This window comes from Vidua chalybeata, chromosome 3, assembly GCF_026979565.1.
Source record: "Vidua chalybeata isolate OUT-0048 chromosome 3, bVidCha1 merged haplotype, whole genome shotgun sequence".
Taxonomy (NCBI): Eukaryota; Metazoa; Chordata; class Aves; order Passeriformes; family Viduidae; genus Vidua; species Vidua chalybeata.
The window spans coordinates 59,671,783-59,689,093 of NC_071532.1; the positions used below are offsets into that span (position 1 = coordinate 59,671,783).

At 37.7% G+C, this 17,311-nt stretch overlaps 1 protein-coding gene across 1 annotated transcript in view; it reads right to left on the reverse strand.

The window, feature by feature from the left end:
* LAMA2 (laminin subunit alpha 2) overlaps nt 1-17,311 on the reverse strand; it is a 336,606-nt gene that overhangs the window by 33,183 nt on the left and 286,112 nt on the right. Inside the window, exons 42-48 of the mRNA XM_053937517.1 lie at nt 17,172-17,288; nt 13,705-13,887; nt 10,782-10,936; nt 8,977-9,120; nt 7,946-8,079; nt 3,084-3,243; nt 510-634 (exon numbers count right to left, since the gene is read on the reverse strand). Of these exons, the coding sequence (XP_053793492.1) occupies nt 510-634; nt 3,084-3,243; nt 7,946-8,079; nt 8,977-9,120; nt 10,782-10,936; nt 13,705-13,887; nt 17,172-17,288 (1,018 nt within the window). The remainder of the gene's footprint in view (nt 1-509; nt 635-3,083; nt 3,244-7,945; nt 8,080-8,976; nt 9,121-10,781; nt 10,937-13,704; nt 13,888-17,171; nt 17,289-17,311) is intronic.

The window sequence follows — 17,311 nt, forward strand, 5'->3', positions numbered from 1 at the left end:
AGGGAGCCTTCCCAAACTTGGTTTGATGTCTTATCAAAACTCCCACTGACAGGGACAGGATTTCCCATTCTATTTCGAGAATGCAAATGCCTTTCTTTTGTGGGGTCTCTGCTCACTACCCTGGTGGATGTGAAAGCCACCTTGAGGCACTGGACTCTGCTCCATGCCATGTAGAAGTGCAGGCACCCTCATCACAGCTGTCCATGAGCCGGACTCAGTTCACTGTGGTTCTCATGCTCTCTCACGCTTCGACTGCTTCTGGTTACTGGCTGTCGGGAGCCTTTCTATCACAGCCCTGTCACACCAGCTCAGTTCTGGTAACTCAATGACCACACTTACAACCCAGATTGGCTGCTTCCCCTCTCGGTGGAATTGCAACCTAACTTGTGTGGCATGCACATTGGAATTTGATGGCTGCTGTGGAAATTCCTGCTACTTACTACCAAATGTAATGTCACTGCAGGCAGGTTCCCTAAAGAAGCACAAGAAACAATCGGTACTTTACCTACCTGACGGCACACCCTTTGCATTCGCCTTCGATATCCCTGAAATTCCAGAGTCCTATTGGTTTGCTGTCTAGAAAGGTTTCCCCCATGCAGCCAGTGAAGGTGGTGACTCTTACAGCATCTGACTTCTGCAACAGAGAACACAAACCTCCTTAGAATTGAATTTGAAGTGACCTACTGCATCTGAAAACATAACTGGTACAATAATTATAGAAATAAATACTATATAAAATTCCATTAAAAATCATTAAAAACCCCCATAAGATGTTTTAAATATCAAGAGTATTATTTAATCTGAGAAGCCCTCCTACAGAACAAATGATCAGTGAAAATGTGATCTGAACTTTGTATCAGTCCGAACGGGAAAGACCTTTTAGATTTGAGACTCTTGGGAAGGCCAAGGGAGAACAAGTGCTGAAGAACAAGGAGCTGCTTTGGCTTCCACCATCAGTTTTCCTGTCTGTTCAGAGAGCTGGCTGCTCTCACCTGTTCACCTGGGTTTTCATTTCAGACTTTCAAGAAAGGACTATGAGCAATCTTGCCCACAATACAATAAGTAAAGTGTTTCTCTTGTAATGCTTGAAACCCTGGAAATTGAGCAGACTTTGCAAGCTAAAAGACAGGCTGAGAACTCAACTGTTACACCTGTAAAGTTCATGCTGAATTTTGGATGCATAAAAAAGGGCAGAGAGCAAAGCAATTAAAACATGATTCCCATCAGAATGCATTAAACTAGGGTCATGCAGATAGAATAATGCTCATTAGAACACAACATGGTACCATGATGAAGGTAGTAATAGTTGACAGTACACAGAGTACTCCACTAAAAATTATGCTTCTAAAACTACCCTGATTCATTTAAATTTCAGTTCATCAATAGAGGTGAATAAAAATCTATTTGCTATTTGAAATAGACAAGCACCTGCTGTTTTTACAGCAATTACAAATATTAAGATCTTGCAAGAGAACATGGAGAAGTGCAGTTTGAAAATACTCAAGGAAAAGTATGACTCAAAAGACTTAATTTGCTACTGATATTTCCCAAGGTAATTGGATAGGCTTTAATTAGCAACAAGTATGAACTTAATGTCACTTCTAAGAAATTCATGACATCTAAGAATCAGTCTTCTACAAGTCAGATGAAAGATGTTTTCAAAAACTGAAAATGAACTTTCTTTTTGATTACACTGCAGAAATGATTGCAAAAAAGGGATGTGGACAAAACCGTAGGACAAATCTAAAGCATTCCAAACCCTAATAATATGAAAAAGCAGATTTCTGAGTCAGCAGCCTAAGAAATACCAGTAACCCTGATTAAATGTCCAAAGAACTGCACAGTTTTAGAAAAAGTCTTGGGTAAGGCCTTCATTTTGTGAGCCTTACAACTGTACCACATGATGACAGAAGTTCCCAAAAAAATGGAAGTTATATTTTAATTCAGAGATGGTACTTGAACAAAACAAATCTGACAGTGTTTAAAACTCTACATTGCAAATATACCAGCCATATCAAACTTAAAACAGACTGTCTTCCTACTGCTGCCCTTGTCTTTATTTACCTGGAGAGAAAAAAATAATTCAGGAAGATTTTCCTGAATAAAATGAAAAAATAGAGAGTTCTTCAGAAAATATTTGGACAAACCTTACTGAGGTTGAAAACAGCTGTTCTGACATTGAGTTTTGCACTTCAATTTTTCTGCATATTGTGTTATTTTAACACCTGAGAACATATACAAACTTGAGAGTAAAAAACGTTCAGTGAGTTCACTATTTGGAAAGTCTAAATTTGAGCTTCTTTTCAAATGCTAAAATATTGATCAGGAACAGAATAGTTAATTTAAATTGTTTTGTAAAGAATGCCATTAGAAAATAAGTGCTAATTAGCTTTTATTGGAGAATGACTTTTTCTAAGATTTCTGTCTATTCTATTTGGTATACATCTTCTATTCATCCCATGAAGTTTAGCAAAGTAGAAGATGTCACCAGAAAAATGAACAGACAAAAAAAAAAAAAGAGAAAATAGTTCAGGGGTACAATGTAGATATCTGTAGGGGAACAGGCAGGGAAACTGGAACAAAAATAAAGAAAATAAAGCAGAAACACCAAAAGCAAACTGCAAAGGAGGAGGTGATACTGTGGATACATGACAAAGGAAAAACCCCAAATGCAAGGCAAAATATACTCTAATATACATTGTTAGGAGACCAGAAATGTACGGAAACAGAAATGAGTTCCTGTCACTCAGGAACCAAAATCCTGTCAGGACAGCAGTGTGTCCAAGGTAAAGCATCCATCTGTCCAGCAGGAATTAGTTGTTTGGGCTAAATGTTGCATCAATACAGCCACTTACAGGGCTTCTGATCAGAAGGTAACATCGTGCGCAGTGAAATCTCACATCTGTGCACCTCGGTCTAGGCAAATCCCAATAACCTTTGAAAAGTGCAAGTGCACTACTTGTAATTAAAGCATCTACTACAATGACACCAGTATGTTAAATTTTACTATTTCTATTTTAAGCAATAACAAAATTTGTCCACACAAACAGCCAGCTAACACAGTAACACAGAAAAGTCATTACCTTAATTTTTTCTGTTAAACCACCAACAAACAGCACAGCATTAACATCCACATCCAGAATGGTATATCCAGGTGGGGAGACTGAACTGAATGTGGCTGGCACGATGCTGGCTTTAGGGCCATCCAGAGCTCGCACCGATATTGTGCCATTTTTCCCAGTCCTAGAGATTTTTAAAAAATAATTGAAGCGTACAAAGTCAGTAGTTACACCGAACACAGGAAATTCTATTTTAAATGGTGCCTTTTAACAGAAGCACACATGACTGACCTGATTATGCCTCATTTTGATACAAATGAACAGACACTTATGCCTGCATAAGCCAAAGACATCATCACAGAACCAGATCTTTTCCTCACCTGAATGTCCTTTTTGAACAAAATTCACTATACACATGACATGGACCTTGCATTGACAAAACAAAGAATGTGTATTAGATTATATTTGAACTGAAATGAAGTGATAAAGCACTTCAGTTTCCTTCACTGTGAGAAACAGAATTCTCATTTCCTGCAGTGGAGTTGTCAGGCTGCTTTTCAAACTGGTACAAACCCCATTATGTTCACGAATATTATTTCATTGTCCTTTATGAATCACATCAAATATTGATGGCAACACAACAGCAATGGACTTTGCCATTTATTAACAGTCTCTGCATCAGTTTATTTTCTACTCCTTTGATTATATTAATGTACTAACTGGCATGGAAGGAGTTAGCTGATATATTTAGCTGACAGAGGAACACACTGTGGAGACATATGATTCCTGAATCCTCCTTCTGAAACTTCTTATAGATGGGTCTCGCATTTACCAGTTTGCAGCCACCTGGGATGTCCCCAGCTGAAAAGGACTGCTGGTAGATGATTGAAAGTGGCTCCCTCAGAAGTCTTAGGTGGATTCCATCCCCATGGACTTGTGTAGGTCTAAGGTGCAATTGGTTTATAGCAGAAGGTTTACTGATGCGAAGCCCTTAAAGGGATAAAAGTAATAATCCTTGAAAAACCATGAGTCACTGAGCAGACTGACACTTTTTAGGGTGTCTAATAATTCACAAATAGTATGGATGTCTTTCATCTTCAAACAGACTGAAATGCTCACAATGGAGTCTCTTCTATAAATAATTCTCTCTTATTTAGGAAGGACAATGGAGCTTGAAGAAAGATCTTGGCTAACTTGACAGCAAAAAGACATTGCTACCCTGTGCATGACAAGTTATCAGGTTAGAAGATATTGTTCTAGTGATAGTCAGTTCTGTAAAACTGGAGGATTACAGAGGATGTATCAGCACTATGTGGCTGATATGCAAAATGACACTGAAAGGACACTAAATTGGGAAAAGCTGGCAACCTCCTTGAGGACAGACAGGCCCTGCAGAAAGACCTCGACAAGAGAGATGGGCAATCACCAACTGTATGAAATTTAACAAGGGCAAATGCTGTATTCTGCACCTGGGATGGGGTTATGTGTACAGACTGGGGAATGAGAGGCTGGAGAGCAGCCCCATGACCTGGGGGACCTAGTAAATGGCAAGTTGAACATGAGACCTGGCAGCCAGGAGGGCCACCATGTCCTGGGGGGCACAGCATTTCCAGTTGGGCAAGGGAGGGAATTGTCCTGCTCTGCTCTGCACTGGGGTGGCCTCACCTTGACTGGGGGCAGTTGTGGGTGCCCCAATACAAAAAAAATAGACATTAAAGTATTAGAGAAAATCCAAAGCAGGGCCACGTTCAAAGCAAGAACGGTGAAGAGTCTGGAGGGGAAGCCTTATGAGTAGTGGCTGAGGTCACTTGGTCTGTTCAGCCTGCAGAAGAGGAGAGTGAGGGGAGACCTCATTGCAGACTTAAACATCCTCATGAGGGGAAATGGAGGGGCAGAAATGATCTCTTTAGTCCTGTGATCAGTCATAGGACTTGAGAGAACAGCATGAAGCTGAGTTGGGGGAGGTTTAGGTTGGATATCAGGAAAAAGCTTTCCATCCAGACGGTGGCTGAGCCCTGGAACAGATTCCCCATGGAAATCGTCACAACACCAAGACTGCCTGAATTCAAGAAGTGTTTGGACAATGCTGTCAGGTACATGGTGTGTCTCTTGCAGGTAGGGCCAGGAGTTGGGCTTGATGATCCTGATGGGTGCCTCCAACTCAACATATTATATATTCTAAGAAAAATTTGTGTAATGACATGCAGTATTTTCTCCTAAGGAGAGGCGTGATATAAATGAGACAACTTTAGCAAGTCATCAGCATTAAATTATGAACTACCACGTAGTAAACTCTGCTCCTTGACCTCTTGAAAGCACAGAAAACCTTCACTGAAAAGCATGGCTTATATTTGCTACAGTACTTTAAGACTGAATTCTTGCTGAACTGAACTGGATGTGTCTATAGTGAACTTGTGATTCAGGCATCCTTTGTCCTCAAAAGAAGGGCACTGCTTAAACTCTGTCACTAGCAAACAAAACAATGGTAATATGTAAATCACAGTTGATTAAAATCACAACTAATCAGGTTTTGCTCCTAATTGAGGCCTACTGAATTCAAGTAACACTGATCTAGTGAGTCTCAAAAATATTCTCTCATCCATCTGACTGTCTCACAAAATTGACATTATTTGCATGTTGTAAATCTGCTTTAAATCATTTTGTCACATGCTGTTATGCTAGATTTTCCTCTGTTAATTGATACTTGGATTGATTGCATCTTGATGCCAATTAGATTTGCTTCTGTAAGCAGGTAAGTAACTTGTAAGTGACATTTGCTAAACTCCTGTACCATCAAAGTATAGGGAATTCCTTTAGAAAGTCCTATAGGAATAAACACATTTTACTTCAATTTCATTAACAAAAATTCAAGGGATTTCCATTATAACACCTGAATATACAATAAAATCCAAAGGATCAGTATGCTTTAAATAAAAAAAGTTGATGAAAATTAGAAGTGTCCCTGGAAAAGTGATGCAGTAATTATCAATTTAGTCTAACTGGAAATTTTGGTGCATGCATAAACCGACCATCTCTGATCGTTACTCAACAGTCAGATTTTTCATATTTAGATTTAGATTTAGAATGCTAAGCGAACTTGAGAATTTTCAAACCTCCGTGCCACATCTTTTCTTTCTAAGGCCCTTTGGGATTCTTAAGAATGGCTATCAACCCATGGTGGGTTTAACACTACATCATTATTATTGTCAATCCTTGTCACCACTGAAAACAATGGCAAAATTCAGTAAGGCCAGAATTTCATTTTATCTGCTCATGCTAAGCAGATGCCCTGCTCCAGCAGCTCAGGCCATTCTGTTGGGCTGAAAAGGTCTGTGGCTGGAACTGAGCAGAAATTTGGAGAAAATATGTGAAGGAATGAAATGATTAAAAGTCTCCAACAGGTTTGGAAGGGAGTTAGAGTAGAGCTATCAAATGGACTAAAATATTCGGAGTTGAAGACTCTTCCACAGGGTATGTGATTTGTGAAGTCTGCCTTAAGAATGCAAAATCAGTTCCAAGCTCTTCATCTTAATCCCACTAATCCACCTAATGACTCTGTAATGTAATTCTCCTAAACACTGCTCTGTATTTCTGATTTGTGCAGCTGTAATCATTCTAAATTGCTGATCCAGCACTTTGTTTGAAACTAATGGCATGCACATCCTATATATCCAGAACAACCAGCTAATAGGTAATGGGCTTTTGTAGGATGTGTGAATTTTATACCATGTTCTGGCTACATATTCTGCTGAAGCAGCTTTCTTGTAAATGAAAGCTTGGCATTACTGTGTCATGAAGCTGCTTTGGTATGCATAATGTGAACTGGTGAAGATTTCAACAATTTGTATTGTACCCCAGTTTGTATTTTCCTAGCAGTAAGGTTTCATTAAGCCAGCTTCTGGAGACCATGCCATAATTTAATTCTCTGCTCTGAATGGCTGATTTCTGTGATTTCATTAAATTATTTAAACTGAATGCCATTTCCTCTTCTGGGAGCTATGCATGTTACCAGAATTAGAGTGCTTTGTTTTCTTCCTCCTTCATTCTCCCATTTTCTAACTATATTATCCATTCTGTGTTTAATACTATGTGAAATTAACTGTAATGATGTGGGAGAAATTACTCAGCTTTCTATCAAATTGCAATACAGCTGATTTTATCTAAATTACTAAGATCTATTCAAGATAAAGGCTATAGAGTTATGCAATCCTTATGCCTTAATTACTACACCATATGCCACGTGTTTGTTACTTGAATGAAAAATACAAGCTTCAGCTAACAAATCTGGGATTTGAATATTTATGTATCTGTATTTCTAAAGTTCAAAAGCATTAAATAGCTGATCTCAAATTACAAAATATATTTTAACTTTTCAGAAGATCTCCACCTTCAATTTTCCTGAACTCTATCTTTCATAAATATTTCCAGTCTGATGAGACATTTTGCCTATGCGAATGGCAGTCTGAATAAGAATCAAGATACTCCTGTGTGACAGGCCATTCACTTGCAATACTGTATCAAGACCAGAAATTCAGAAAAGCTGCTCCTCTTTAAAATTCAAGGAGAAAAGCATAGTAGTTATTCAAGTGCCAAAACCTGTAACCAGTTACTTTTAAAGTAAGCTAGTTGAAGAAGGCAATTGATAGAAGGCAATGATAGATAAACAAAAGGGAATAAATATAAGGAGTCATAGATTGTTGATGCTAGAGGGGAAATGTGTGATTGAAGTAAATTCTTGACAGAGAACAATTGACATTTCAATAGTAACTGTAGTGTACACACTTTTGGTATAATGGATGCAGGTCCAAAACCTTTTGTCAAACCAGACTAGAATTTCTCATAGCAGCCATTTTTTCTAAAATCTTGGAAGTGAAATATTTACTTACCTAGAGGCTTCAATCCGGTACCAAAACCCATCATCAATGGTCAGATCTGGATATTCTACCCGTCCAACTCCAGATCCCACATCCCATAGGAAGCTCACCTTGCCTTTGCGCATCTCTATGGCCAAGAAGTCAGTCTACATGTAAAACATGAAAATAAAAGCGATCTCATACTTTAATTAAGGAAGTTTTCCAGAACTTTTCACTTTTCAGAAGGTCTAATGAGGCATCAGAAACCCACATGTAGACAGTAGAGAATTAACATTAATTCTCGCATTGCTCTAAAATGAGACTCTCTTTTTCCTATTTTTATTGGTTCAAACCAGGAATCTTAAGCTAAAGACATCAAATTATTTCTCTCAGTGATATGCAGCAAATGACTGCTAGACTTACAGAATGTTAATATTGCGGCCATCAATAGAAGGATTTAACTCACAGGAACACTGAAACATCCATTGGATGGCAGAAAGATGTCAAGACACATGATGCCATCTAGCCTTTTCACTTTGTATTAGGAGAATAAAATACATATTGGAAATGTTGAAAAATAGAATACTTTTCCCATTTACTGAATTATTATTGGTTGTTCTAGAAGTCTGTCTGCTATAGGCCTCATGGGAAACTGAATCATTCACCATTATTATGCTTGAAATTGTAGTCTTGACTTAAAATTACAATAAATAGGAGTTTTGACAGATGCAACATGATTAGCTACTTCATTCCCTAAGGAAAACCCACAACCAACTCCAAAATTACTTTAGTTGCACTGTGAATTTTAAAGCTCTAATGTAGTTCATGTACAAGCCTGCAATTTCATATCTAGTTAAAGATATATGTAAAAAATTTGCTGGTCATATTTTAGAAATCTCTATATTAATACCAAAGACAGGAAATGTCTAGATTATTTTAGACTCTCTACTTTTGCTTTGAACCCCTGGGTGAAAAAAAGCCTTTCTCATCTTCTTTATTTATCTACTGTCAGTAGTCTGATTGGATCGAGCAACTCTGACATGAAAGGCAGGAGACAGACTCACAAACTTGGCACTTCCAAGGTAAAAAAGCAGATTGTCAGCAACTACAGTCTTCACATTGACAATGATGGTGTTGTATGTTCCCTTCTTTATTTCTGGTCTGTATGTGCGAATACAATTGCCTCCAGAGGACACGGACACTTTGATCTTCAAAAAAAGCATAACAGAAAGAATTCAGTTCACTGCTTATTATTCCAGAATTAACCATAGATGCTTCCAAATAATTATAAGACTATTACACTTTTTTTTTCCCTTCACATTTTTCTGTTACCTGTACCAGGGAGTTACTTGGATATGCGAAGAAGGTAGAAATCAAATTTTATTTATGGGATTGTTTAGTAAAAGGAAATAAAAATCTCTTTTTAGAACTCACATTTAAAGGACAAACTGTGTAGATTAAAAATAGCTAGAAGGTATACTGGTTTAATGCTAGTAACAGTGGAATTCTAGCAGTACAGATAGTCTATAACTAGAAGATGCAGCTAGGAAAATAAGCAGCACTCCTGAAGGAATTACAGCATATTGCTGTTGGGTAGTCCTAATTATCTATTTTTCCCTTGTAATAGCTTTGATTGTGCCAATTTAAGACATCTTTTCACAATTACTTTTAAACTAACATTTATGTCTATCACTACTTTTACATTGTCACTAATGGAGTTGGCATTCATAAATAAGTTTTATTTCCACAGCTGAGTGACACATGCATTTGGATCCATGTATTGGTTTCCTCAGGCTCTGAGCACAGATAAAAACATTTTACGTTTGCTTTCATAATGCCAGCACAAACATAATGACAGTACAATGGTGTTTCAATCCCAGCTAGACATGTTTAAGCATTAGAGGAAATGTACATTAATGGTATCACCTTACACTGACGGCAAACTCTGCTAAAAAGGAGAGCCATTACAGGACCAAACTCCTAATTTCCTTATCTCAGAATGCTGAGCAGTTAAGTACTTCAAAGCCCTCAGACAGAAGATGAATGTAACAAAACATATCATTACTGTAGCCTGCCTTTCTGTTCTGTACAGATTTCATCACATATGTGCTGAAAACTTCTTTCACCAGTATCCCACTATTTATCCTATCACTTCTTTCCCAGTATCCTATTACTGTGTTGATTATTTTTTTAAACTATTTTTCAACCATTTTTGAGGAAGATTTCTCAAGTACCATCTACAAGATTCTTTTTCCTTTGCTATTTAAATCACAAGCTGAATAATCTCAGTATTAACCAGATGATCCTAGAGTTGACAATATTACTGGATCAAGGGGATGGATGCCAAATTCACTGACTGGACTAGAAATACATTCTTATGTTCAAGTCTTCAGTGCTGTTACTGGCAGAGAAGAATCAAAAATATGGCAAAAGCAGATATACCCAGCAATTTCAGTGAATCTGCGATGGTGTCATTCTTGAGAAATGTAACTTCTATGAAATGAAATCAGGGGCTTAAATATCAGTGCTGAAGCAGAAAAATACATTTTTGTTTTCACAAAAAATCAATGATATTGTGACTCTTCTGTACCACCACCTACAATAGTTCTTAAAAATAACCTTTTGAGATCCATTCCTACAGATGTTATTCATTTAACAAGTGCATGTTTTAAACGAGGAAACAAGACACAGAGTGAAAATCATCAGAATATTCTCTTATTTTCTGAGAAATTATACTCCATTATTTGCTCTCTTTATGCATGTTTTAAATTAGGAAAGATTCACACTGTAGGAAAGAAATAAAAAGTAGAAAATAAAATCCCATCAATACTCAAAAGGTAGCTTTTTTTTTTTGAGAAATGGGACTTACCGAATTGGCTTGCTTCCGAGCTTGGTTTATCAGCTCTTTTATCTGAGAAATGTTTTTCCCTAAGTTATCCTGGAGTTCTTTGATTGGCTTGATTTTATCTAGCAGGCGATCTGCTTCCTTTTCTAGGTTTTTAATACTGGAATCTGCATCAGCAACTTCATAAGAAAGAACAAGGCAGAGCTTTAGAGAATAGCGTCAGAGACTAATTATACATTGCAATAATAAAATCCAAGAAAATTCTGCATACACAATGCTCAGGAGATTGTATATGCAACTATGAGGTACACACAGGCCAGGAAGATACCTGAACAGAATAAGGCAATTTCAGAATGTTTAGAATCAAGTTAAAGTAGCAATAGCAGCAAACACTGGTGTTAAAGCAGGATTTTGAAGATGTTACTATGCTTCAGGTCAGGATGATAGCTATGGAAGACATTTCCTGTAGCAAAATACATTTATGAATGAAATATTTGCTTTCTGCTTTAAAAAAAACCTCCAAATTTTGAAGAAAAATGCTGGATTAATGAAAACTGGTTGGTTTCCATAAGTAATTTCTGAAATTACTGGGTTAAAATTAACTTGAAATGAATTCTTGAACTGTAATGGGCACAAACACAAAAAGTTTTATTCTGGTCACAAACTTAATATTCTGTATGTGTACTGAAAGCAGATTTAAAACCAATGACAATAAACTACAAATTATTATCTTTTTTTTTTCAGATGAAGTAAATAATTTTACCACGATATTTTTGTCTCCTTTTTTTTTAAGTCTCAAATTCCTTTTTTGCCCCTCAACATACACCTAGTGAATATTACCCTCTCTTTGATAACTCATGAGCAGATCTATGGATTGCAACCCTTGGCTCACATAAAGGTGCAGGTTTTTGTGGATGACACTGAAAGGGACAAACATGCATTTACCAGAAAGATGCATATTACATGAAAATAATAGTAACAATAAGAGCAATCAAAATAATGCTTAGACAAAGCATCAAAAACCGCATATCTAATTTTTTGACCCAAATACTCATACCAAAACCTTCCAGATACTTCTTAAAGTTTCATGTGAGTTACTGAGTCACTTTATCTCAAAGTTTTCAAAAAGTAACTATTTAGCTATTTCAATGAATGAGAAACATAGAGGACCATGCAGAGGCTTTGGTGGTAAGCAGTGAGTAATTGTTTACTGGAAAATGCACACTATAAGCTGCAAGTGAGAAAAACATACGTACAGATTTCTGCAGGCAAGGTATGGAGACAAAGAAAAGAGAAAAAACAGAGGATAACATAAGAGAGAGAAAATAACATAAGAGTGTTTTGAAGATCTAAACAGAAATATAAAGTAAAGTAAGGGAGAGGATGAGTCTATAAATAACTTTTTACCTTTTAAATATTTCTTATCTATCAAAATGAAAATTCAGCACCTGAATTTTGACATAGAGAGGCTATGTCTACTTTTGCATTTAGTTAAGTGTGCCAACTGACTCACTTCATACATCTGGAATGATTCGCCCTACATTACTTTAATCTCATTCTGTAATCTGAGTATCCTTTAACATTTGGAGAAAGACAGAAGTGTACTTCTGGAGAACATCTCACAGTTCAGCTTTATCTGACATGAAACAGTTTGCAAGTGTTAAGACCACTCTTCCATGCAAACAAAATAACAGTGACTGGGGACAAGGAACAGATTAAATTTTAAATTCTTACTCCTAATCTCAACTAAAGTGCTAATGTACACACAGGCTCAGCATACTTGAGCTGGGACAGGTGGCCTAGTCTCGATTCACCAGTGCCAAGAAATGACTGCTTTAAGACTGCTTCAAGACTGCTTCTCAGTTGTTTCCCACTACTCTGCAAGAGACTTTACAGATGTGCTGGTTCTACAACCTGCTGTAATCTAACCACACTATTTCAATCAACTACTTTTCATATTATCAACTCGCATGCACCCAATGGGAACTGTACTGTCACACAGGTATCTCAGCTGATGAGCAATGGGGAACTTGCAATAGGCAGGCAGTGACAAAGAACCATTGGGATTAACTTCTTTCACTTGTACAGCAACATTGTCCAGCAACAATTGTCAGAGGATATTTGTCCACAGAATGAGAATAATAGCCTCCTGAACTCTATGGTTTTAGGTGCCCAGCTTCATCAAGCTGACAACAATCTGGGGAGCCCAGAATAGCTGAGAAATTAGCCTTTCAGTCATTTTCTAAAGGCACTCTAATTTTGTGGCTGTATACTCCTATATGAGAGATGCTCTAGGAATCTACCATAAAATGTATTGTAATATAGAATTCATTTTTATCCACCCTAACCAAAGTGAAAATGTTAAAGTAATTGTCACATTTGATAACAGAATTCATGGAAAAAAAAAAAGAAAAAAAAAGCAGATAAAACCCCATTCCCAGAATCCTTTTTCTTTTTATATGTGTCTTCAGTATTCTACCAAAAATAGTAACATATATGAAAGAAGTCATGCATTTCTCCCAGGACTGATTATCTGATTGACTGAAGACAGATTTAGTGTGGGGTATTTTTCTTGAATCAGGCAGTGAATTGCCAGTCAGAATCTTTGATTAGTCATCTCCTAAATACTTTAAAAAGTAATCTGAGGAACAAATCTATCCATTACATGTGCATCCTGCTGACATTATCTTTTCTTGCAACTACTAGCACTAGTCTTTAAGATTTAAAATTCTTTCCACAGAATTGTTAGCTTTCAAAGGGACCTCTGGTCCCTTTTCATATATAAGAAGCCCAGAAAATAGAAGTGATAGAGAGTCCTTTTATTCTAGCATAATGTAGTAATGCTATGTAAGTGAAATTCTGAAGTGTCTCTGTTTCATTTTGAGATATGAAATGAAAAGCACAAACTGAAAAAAACTACCACCAAACAACCCGAAAAAGATCTTACTGTTCTTGACTGGATCCTTCACAACTGCATTGGTTTTGGCCACATCATCTGTAAGTTTACTGTAGTTTTTTCTCAAGCCCAGGAGATTCCGATTGAGGTCTTTAATCTGGGCCAGGACGTCATTTGCAGTATCGTTGGCTTGTCTTGCTTTGTCTTTGGCTACCTGTATCTTTATGGCTGTATCTGTAGGTAGAAAATGATGATGAAAATGATTGCCCAGAGTGCAGAAGTAACTTTTTTGAGTAAAGATATATATCTGTGCTCCAAAAAACTCCACCTTTATTTCTGCAGTTTTGGCTCTGAAAACCCCTCAAATACAACAGCACCTCAGAAATACGACAGGAATCTTTAATAAACCATTATCATTTGTCAGTCCTGACAAGAGAAAGAAGAGAGAACCCTGATTGCCTTTTTTCATCATATCTAAGTAGTTCCTTTTGGGTCATTATTAGAGGTCATGCACCTTTCTGGCTGAGTGAAAGTTGGAGTTACTGTGTTACTTCCCTCTATTAGTCCCACAAATTATTTTCAGCCACACCTTAAATTATGCCATCCCTGCGCATGTTTGTTCTTGTCCCACATGAGCTCTGTCTATCTCATTCAGAATCTTTCTGCTTTTATCTGACTATTAGTATAGCAGGGACAGAAGAATTATTAGTTTAAGCTGCTCTCTGCTTTCGCAAATCCTTGAACAAGATATATGACAGGGTCATTTTTTCTCCCTCATTTGATCATTTTCCTGTTGGACAACTAATTTAATCCATTTTCCTATCTATGCCATTTATTTGCTCTGAATTTCATTCTTAACACTAATTTGCTTGTTTTTATGAGTGTCCTTGTGCCAGGAGTAAGCATCCTGTAATTCTAATCTGCCAAGAGTTTATTACATTGCTAATGACTGCATAATTCATATTACCTTTACTTGTTCCGTATTTAGTATTCTGTGTCCTAAGGTTAACAGGCCTTAGAGGTCCATTTTGGTTGACTGAGAGATCTATCTGTGCTCAAGACAAATAACCATGTCTCTTGACATGTATCTTGACGTGTATCTTGACCAAAACCCAAGAAATGGTACATGATGAGCATGAAATATTAAACCATTTATTTTGTGAGTGCTGATTTAAAGGATTATTAAATTTAATCCAAAACTTTTCAGTTAGCTGGAATCTTAAAGCCACAAAAATGTACAAGATGAATACTAAATTGTTTTTCATGCTAAGGAATTACTAGCAGTCTGAACCTTCTAGACCATCAGAAATCAGACAGAATACCTATTTTCTTCAGAGACTTTTCTTAAAGTGAAACTTCAGTTTATAAAGTGCTCCTTGGAAAAAAAAAATCATAGCAAAATAGATTGAATTAAAACATTTAAATTTTAAAAACATTCATTTTATCTTTGACTATTCATTATAATGAAAGTGAGATGTAGTTCCCTGTCCCTTGCAATCACAATGCAATGTAGCTAACATCCCAGGACTTTAGGATTTTAATGAGTATTACATTTAAAAAAAAAGTCGATAAGAAATGACAAATATGCATAGGTGAGACACTGAAACGTTGAAGGCTAATGGCTCAAGCAATGGTCCACTATCAAAAGCAGCAGGTTGCTATGCTGAGGTCAGATAACTCCTAATCTAAGGAGAGGAGCAGAGTTTTTGGGGGTGTGGTGATGAAACCTCTGATTTGCATAAGAATAGCCCAGGTGTCTTACCCATCACCAGAGGATACCCAAAACAAAGCAACCTTTGTTTAACAAGGAGATTTTTCTTTTCTTTTGAGCCAGATTAGGAAAAAGGTCAATAAGAAGCAAATCCTGTGGAGCTGGGCTGATGCTTTTTATCCCGTAATACCCTCCCTTACACCACTGACTGGGGGCATGTATGGGGACATTCACACACAGGCCCAAAGGTGTTCATCCCTTCTGAGAAGATGTCACTGGCCCAGCTACACTGGTGGGAGTAACAGGAGCCATGTCTTAGAAGGGTCATAAAACACCAAATACCCCAGACCCATTTCTGGGGCCTTCTGCCAGAGGACAGCACATGAGCCACAGTGTTGCATCAAACAGTGTAAAACCACCCTCCAGGGGAGGTACCTGGGACTTCCCGTCTGAACCTGAAGATACCTTAACCCACTGAACTTTATGCTGTGTGGGGTTTCCCCCACCCTGGAGGGATCAGGACTGTGACCATCACTTTGACCAAGGGACATAAAAATTGCAACAACCAAGTCTTGTTGATGGATCCACATGTGGATCTCTCCTCTCCTCTCCTCTCCTCTCCTCTCCTCTCCTCTCCTCTCCTCTCCTCTCCTCTCCTCTCCTCTCCTCTCCTCTCCTCTCCTCTCCTCTCCTCTCCTCTCCTCTCCTCTCCTCTCCTCTCCTCTCCTCTCCTCTCCTCTCCTCTCCTCTCCTCTCCTCTCCTCTCCTCTCCTCTCCTCTCCTCTCCTCTCCTCTCCTCTCCTCTCCTCTCCTCTCCTCTCCTCTCCTCTCCTCTCCTCTCCTCTCCTCTCCTCTCCTCTCCTCTCCTCTCCTCTCCTCTCCTCTCCTCTCCTCTCCTCTCCTCTCCTCTCCTCTCCTCTCCTCTCCTCTCCTCTCCTCTCCTCTCCTCTCCTCTCCTCTCCTCTCCTCTCCTCTCCTCTCCTCTCTTTTTTATTCTTTTTATATTGTCAGATTTCTATAGTTAATACCCAAAATGGCTACATGCCACCTTTCTACTGCAACCAATTTTTTCAAAAAATAACCCGCCGTATTTATAAGTATATATACATGTACATATACATCTATCTATCTATCTATCTGTCTATCTATCTATCTATCTACACTGGTCATTCAGTGTCATTTCACTCTAATCCACCCCAAGGGATCTATTAATAAGAACCTCAGTCACCCTTGCCTTCAGGGTGGGTCACAAGAGCACAGCACTTCAGAGTCCATTGAGGAAAACCTGTTCCAGTTCTAAGCAATTTACAGGCTAAAAAAGATGTACAACATCAAAGAGTGGCTGGAAATGTTGAAAGTGGGGTAGAAATGTAAGACAAAACCCAGCAAATTTCACCCTGCTTTTTCTGTAAAGTCAGTAAGATTTCTTCTTGAGTTAAATTACACTGGTGAAATTATAGTGTTTCATTAAAGATTAACTTCAAAAAGACTTTTCACATATAAACAGAAGACTATTTGTCTTGGAGTGTATAATAATTTCTGATATCATAATTATTTTCTTTGAGAAACCTTCTGCAAACTGCAGAAGCATGGTACCTTTTACCATCCCAAAATTCTAAGTGATACTATGTAAATATTTTCAATTCAATTTTCTCTCTCACATTGCTCATCTTTGTCTTATAACAGCCAGTGGTCAAAGTAGAACCGGTGTGACACAGGCAAAAATTGATGAGACAAATGTTAAGTGATGGAAAAAGAAACAAAAGAGCATGACTGAGTCAAATGTTGCAACACTTTTCCAACTTACCATTAGGAATAGCTGACAGCTTTCCTAAGGTTTCATTCAAAGCTCTCAAGAGAATGGAATTCTTCTCATCAGCATCTTTCAGCTTGTTCTGTGTGCTGTCCAGATTATCATCCTTTTCTATAAAAAAAATGCATATGATA